The sequence below is a fragment of the Chelonia mydas genome, chromosome 11 (genome assembly GCF_015237465.2).
Source record: "Chelonia mydas isolate rCheMyd1 chromosome 11, rCheMyd1.pri.v2, whole genome shotgun sequence".
In the NCBI taxonomy this organism is placed as follows: Eukaryota; Metazoa; Chordata; order Testudines; family Cheloniidae; genus Chelonia; species Chelonia mydas.
Window position 1 is genome coordinate 12,928,548 of NC_051251.2, and position 6,893 is coordinate 12,935,440.

The 6,893-nt window shown below is 44.7% G+C and overlaps 1 protein-coding gene across 6 annotated transcripts in view; it reads right to left on the reverse strand.

Moving 5' to 3' along the window:
• Positions 1-834, reverse strand: part of HEG1 (heart development protein with EGF like domains 1) — a 96,645-nt gene extending 95,811 nt beyond the window's left edge. For 4 of the 6 annotated variants that reach the window (XM_043525182.1, XM_043525183.1, XM_043525181.1 and 1 more), the window contains exon 1: positions 240-832. In XM_043525182.1, the coding sequence (XP_043381117.1) occupies positions 240-549 (310 nt within the window). In that variant the 5' untranslated portion in view covers positions 550-832. Of the gene's footprint in view, positions 1-239 lie in introns of all 6 variants that reach the window. The other 2 variants (XM_043525180.1, XM_043525184.1) reach the window with 2 other exon arrangements.
• Between the last annotated feature and the right edge of the window lie 6,059 nt (positions 835-6,893).

Below are 6,893 nucleotides of genomic sequence, written 5' to 3' on the forward strand. Positions count from 1 at the left end.
TGATCAGCCCCCCACAACCAACGCACACGCTCGCTCCCGCAAGCGAGCAAGGGCCGGGAAAGGGGGAGCCCCCTCCAGGCAGGGCAGCGCCTTTGCTGAAGCCAGAAGGGTGCCAGGGCTCAGGGGCACAGAGGGGCGAGCTGGGTGGGTGCCTGAGCGGGAGAGCGCCCCCCACGCCCTCCCCAGAGCAGCAGCCGCAGCCCCTGTGCCTTGCTCCCTCCAGTCCCTGCCTCACTCACCCGGGCTGCTGGTGTGTCCTCCCGCGGCCGGCTCCGAGGTGCTGCCGGACACTGGCGGCGCCCAGGGCACGGAGCTCTCCCTCTCCCAGGGAGGCAGCCGGGAAGCAGCCGCCGCCGCCGCCGCCGCAGCGGCCGAGACGCCCCGGCTGGAAGAACCCTGCGGCCCCGCGGCCGGCGTGGTGGCTCCGCTGAGCTGGGTCCGAGCAGTGGGGTCGCTGGAGGAGGCGAAGGGGCCCGATCCCGCAGCGGGCTCCCGCAGCAGCAGCAGGAGGCTAAGTTGGCGCAGCAGCAAAGTGCACGTTGCTCGCATGGTGCAGCTGGGGGGAGGGGGGGGCTTCACATGCCCGGCGCAGGTCACACCGGCTAGTAACACTGATGCTGATGATTATTAATGAACCCGGGGTAGAGTGGGGGGCGGGGGGAGGGGAAGGAAGCAGGAAGATCAAGCCCCTGCCTTAAAAGTTCCTCGGGTCCGTGGGGAGGCTGAATGGGGGGATTTCATGGTCGAGCCCCCGAGGGTAACACCAGTAAGTGACTAACAGCCTCATGCTAATTACATGGAGCCTGAAAGTAAAAGGACAGGCACAGGCTCCTCCTAGAGGTTGACATCACCAGCCAAAGCCGCTTCCCCGGCTCCGCTGGTGCCCTGGCCAGCCCTCCTCCGCAGCCCCATCCCGGGGAGAAGGGGCCGGGGGCTTTGCAGACCGGGGAGGGAGGGGGCAGGGGCACCTCAGCTTCGTCCGGAGCCCTGAGAAATGAAAAGTGCTACAGAAAGGCCAAGTGTGAGGCTTCTCCTCCCGCCGCCAAACCAGGCTGTGGACGGCACAGGAGAGGGGCAGCGATGGGGTTTTGTGAAAGCATCTGACAGCAAATGATTCTCTGCCATTATTATTTACTTGTCAAGAGAATTGCAAGAGGCCCCGTAACAATACGTTACACACCCACCCATCCACCCCCCTCCTCAGTTGTTCCTGCCTCTGGGCTCCCAGCTTCTCCAGCTCTGTCTGACATTGCAAACTTGCCAGAGGAGGTTCTCTTGCTCAGATACATTTGTTAGTCTCTAAGGTGCCACAAGTCCTCCTTTTCTTTTTGAGCACATTGGCAGCACTTAAACAACAATAGGGCCCTGGTCTATGCAGGGGTGATTTTATCCCTACACCCTGCTTGCACATAAATATAAATGAATATATAACTGAAACGTTTGTGTGTGAGTTCCCTGGAGTAAAGGGTGTGGAACATTGTGTCACACCCGTAGTCCCCCAAGTCTGGTATCGTGTCTCTTGTCCCTTGGCAATGACCAGTACTGCTTCAGAAGCGGATGACTATCTGCCCAGTTGCACAATGGTAAACAAGAAGGAACAATTTTCCTCCTGACCCCCATGGTGTTCATATGAGTCCATGAAGCATGAGATTTGGTTGCCGTTTTAGGACCCAACGTTTAATTCCCATTGAAGCTGCTCAGGAAGTGCCTTTTGCAAGATCAGGCCCTTAGCATACATAACTGCACATTCTTCCATTGGCCGTAAAGTTATCCAGCCCTGGTTTAAATTCCAGGAGAGCATTTGACTTTGCAGCCGTCTGCAGTAGTGAATTCCACAGGCTGGCTGCATGCTGTGTGAAGGATTTCCTTTTATTTTTTTTTAATTACCTACCATTAACTTCATTGAGTGACCCCTTGTTCTTGTAACGTGAGAGCCAATATAAAGGATCGGCAGATTTGTGTTTACTATACTATTTGTAACCCTAAATAGCTCACTTACATCCACTTTAAGTTTTCTCTTTCCAAGTCTAAATAAATATAACCTGGGTAGTTTCTCCTCATCTGTAAATCCTGACAGACCTCTCACCTTCTTCTCTGCCTTTCTCTGGAGCTTTCCAGTCTCAAATTTAACTTTCTCAAAGTGCAGCACCCAAAACCGAACACAAGGCTCCAAAACAGGGTGCCCCATTATTCAGTATATTGTCACTGGAGTGATACAACAAATCCACAACTACCTCTACATCCACAGCGGCCACTATGCCACACACCGTGGCCACTGCGTCTCTCCTGCTCCTGAAGCACCTTCAAGCTAAAGTAGAATCAGGTTAGCTGGTAGCAGTATAGGGCCTATGAGTCTGACACACACAATTGAACACTTCTGGTTCCATCCAGTAGAGGGCAGTGGTACACATGGACACCAGCCAGTTCATTACACTACAGTATGGTCGATATTGTTTTCTATCCTTTTTTAAAATGTTCTCTGGTGTTACATTTGTTTTTAACTACTACTGCATGCTGGACAAACATCTCTTCATTGAGTCCAGTCATTCCCAAATCACTGGACACAAAGACTCATGCATGATCAGTGCCCATTGGTGCATGATCTTAAACATTTTCCCCCCCCCCATGCAGTTATGCATTTCCTTACCTCCCCCATTGTGCTTCATAATCGCCCCATGTGGACTGTCTCATATGCCTCTGTGCTTTTGACAGACTTACCAAAGCAACTTCGCAATTCACCATAATCAAAAATAACTTCACTGAACTTCTCTGATAAATATATTGAAATTAAACCAATGCAAAACGTAGAACCCTAGGGCATCCAACTATGACCCTTTTCTCCACTCTGCTCACAACAGCTTTTGGTTTCCTCTTGTTAAAACCCAGGAACCGATTCAACAGAGACAGTTTTTAAAGTATTAAGAAACCGAAGCAAACAAATCACAACTACAAATCTCACATTGTACATAAAAGATCCTAATTCATGACAAAGTTGACATGAGTGAACTAGGCACCAGGCAACTAAATGAAATGATTACAAAGCAGGAGGGTAATTACTAATGCAAGAGCTGAAATGGGACATCAATTTATTTCTCAGCTAATTCTCAACTGTTTTCCCATTCATTCTTTATTGGATAACTTGTTTAAAAAATCAAAGTGAGGTAAAAGGAAGCTATTCATACTTAGCTAAGGTACCTCACAGGGCTATACTAAGGCTTAGTTAAAATTTGTAAAGTACTTCAAAATTTTTTGGATGGACTATGAAAGTATTAATATTAGCCTTTCAAGTACCCATCCTATTTACACACACTGAATTTTCTGGTTTTGCACAAAATGCTTAACTGCCACTTTGTTTCCTGCCCCTAATAATTACGATTCTTTGTAAACTGCTTTTAGTTGCTGGAATGAAAGTCTCTATAAAGAACAAACATTAGGTCTCACTACATCCTGTGAGGTAGCCAACTCCAATTTTAGAGATGGGGAAAGCGAGGTACAGAGATGAAGTTTGATATGCCCATGGTCAGATAGCTGGGGACAGAATATAGCCCAGACATAAAGTGAGTACCAAGCTTACTCTAGAGCTGAACTTGGCCCCAGTGTCATTACACTGAGTCTACTGCTCTAACACACCAGCGAACACTCCCCCCATTTCTAATCCATTTCATTGTTCCCTGCCATAATTGCACTCTCTGAAATTGTAAATCCTACGGGCAGGAGGCACAATATCAAACGCTTGCCTAAAAATCTCAATACATTATTCTGACTGTTTTGCTCAACCCGCACATTGAGAACAAGATCAGAAACACATGAGTACAAAATACAGATTCCGGGAGAATAACTGTGAATTATACTGTGTCAGTATTAAGTATCTCACTCTTCCACTATACATATTGCTTAGATGGACCACCGTTATTTGTCAGTGACATAACTTTACAATCAGACAAATGAGAGCTAAAAAGAAATATTAATTAAAACCAGAGATGAGCTCAAGCTTCAAACGAGGATCTGAACCTTTCCAGAATTCTAGAGCCAGGGGGGGTTGGATAAATCCCTACTCAAAAGTTTCCAGGAGTGTAGGTATACAAGAGAAGTGATCACAAAGCCATCTATAGAGAGAAATATTTACACACACTCAAAGTTAAGCGTGCAGCAAAACACCAGGAATGTTGAATTAAGGGTACCACATTGTCCTTGACCTAGTGGCATCCTGGTTAAGCTTAATATAGATGGTGAAAAACAATAATAGGAGGTGTAGGTCCCATACCGTTTCATACGATGTAACCATAGCACCTCAAGTCCCAGGCTGTTGCCTGGGGAGTAGTGCTTGGATTTGCCTTTTACAGCCCACAATGTAATAATTAGCCGTCGGTGTGCAGAGCTGAGCTGTGGCTAACTGGAGCATAAAAGCACATTAACAAGAACGAATACATTTAACAAGTATCTGACATAGGAAAAACATGCCCTCTCTCAGCCATATTTACAGTCACTGCTGGTACTGTACTAGCAGGCTCTTGAAATGAAAATACCCATATTCACACTTCCCCAATTTAAAGCTTTTCCACTACAACTGCCCAACTTGTTGGGGGTTTGGGATTTTCGTGTGTGAAAGTTTAAAACTATTGTTTCTTTTCTTCATGTTCTTTTTTTAACTCTCTCCACTTCACTGTTTTACATGTGTGTAATATTCACCCTTCAAAGAGATTTCCAACGAAAATGGCAGTGCTGCCAACTCTTGCAATTTTATTGTGAGCCTTACAATATTTTGCATTTTTCTTTAAGCTTCAACTCCTGGAGTCATGTGAATACATGAGAATGTCAGCTTTCATTTTTTAAAAAGTAAGTTTCTAGCCTTAATGGCTGCAGAGAAAAGATTGATCTGAGTGTAGTTTGAAGGTTCAAAACTAGAAGGCAAATAAAAAGAATCCCCCAATTTTTTATTTTAAATCTCATTATTTTTAAGCTGCACTCATTATTTTGGGGGTCTGACTTGTGATTTTTGAATGCTTGCGGTTGCCAATAGTTAAATCACGATAATCCTTCGTTCCTCTCTAGCACTACATAACTAAGGATTTCAAATCACTTTACAAACATCAACATTGGTCAAGGTAGGAAATGACCCCTCAGATCTAGATGAAGTGTTGCATGCTGGGACCTGTAGTTTCAGTATTGAGAGAAAAAAGCATGGCTGCTATCAGATCAGTTTCACGAAAGATAAGTGGGGGCCATCAGCATCCTGCACCTTGGCCCTGTGGATCTGAACTCGGTGAAGGCTGAGCACCCCTACATTAGTACTACAGAACTGCATCCTTCACTAATGCATACAAATAATGTGCTCTGTAATGCAAAAGTGATATAAAGGCCAGCAGGCTGTTTCCTTCTCTTTTTAGGACCACAGCATCGATAAAGAATTTAAGTGCAAGAAATAGTACCACGTGTCAGATTTGCCCATGTTTATCCTGACACAAAATATTACCCAATTACCTTCCTGAAACAGGCTGTGATCTAAAAACATCCGATGAAGTGAGCTGTAGCTCACAAAAGCTTATGCTCAAATAAATTTGTTAGTCTCTAAGATGCCACAAGTACTCCATCTCTCTCTCTGTTTGTCTAATATAGTTTTATGAAAAATGGTTCTCATCTGCTGGTTAATTGAATCCCACACCTCACCCTGCTTGCAGAGAGGAAGAGCTTAGTTTGTTCTGCACATTGTATTCACTTTGAATTTTCTGGTCCTAACCTGAAAACTCCCAGTTGAAACTACCATGTTTTGCATAGTTTCAAGCTGAAACCATCAAAAACTCAGAGAGAGTTCCTCTGATGTAGAACTCTTACAGGATTTAGTAAGAATGAAACCTATAGGTTATTTTCTATTATATTAGCTAGGACTTCTCCCTAGGGGTTCATGTGATTTCTATCCAGTATCACAAAATTCTTGCAGTTCACTTGAAATCCAGCCCAGATTTGTCCAAACCTCGGATAATACTTACAAACCTTAGACAAGTTTTGTGTTGATAATAAATTAAAAAACTTGGTGAACTTCACCTAGTTTGATGTTTGTTATAAAAGGTATTAAGATTACAAGTGGGTGAATAATTCAAAATTGAGCAAATAATTTACTTCAGCACATCTTTTTTTAGTTTGGAAAGTGTCCACAAATGGATCACAGTTGACTCAAATATATTTGGTATTGGAACATTTTGGCTGAATGATTGTTTGCAAATAACGCCTAGTCTGTAGCGTGTTTGGAAGCAACTCATTGCGTCTATTCAATATTTAAAAATAGGGCTGTCAAACAATTTAAAAGCATAATTGCAATTCATCGCAAGATTAAAAAAATAGGCGTGATTAATCACAGGTTTAATCACACTGTTAAACAATAACAGAATACCAATTTAAATTTATTTTAAATATTTTTGGATGTTTTTCTACATTTTCAAATAGACTGATTTCAATTACAACACAGAATACAAAGTGTACAGTGCTCACTTCATATTATTTTTGATTACAAGTATTTGCACTGTAATAATGATTATAAAAAGTGCAATCTACAAGTCAAAGCACGAAGGGGCATGCAGATGTTTAGCACATCTGGCACATAAATATCTGCAACACTAGCTACAACGGTGCCATGAGAACGTGTGTTCCAGTGGTGCAAGTGGAATCCATTTCTTACTGGTACCGGGGGGGGGCGGGGGGAGCGGCAGAAGCTAAGGGAGGGGACACGTGACCTCCTCACGTGACCCTCCACATGACCCCACCCCACCCCCAGCCCTGTCCTCTGGTGGGGCTGCTTCTGTACAGACAGAGCCAGAGGAGACGCAGCTCTGTGGAAGGGAAGGGGGCACCTGGGGTTCTGTCCCTTTTCCCGCTGCGGTTCCCGGGAGAGAGCTGAA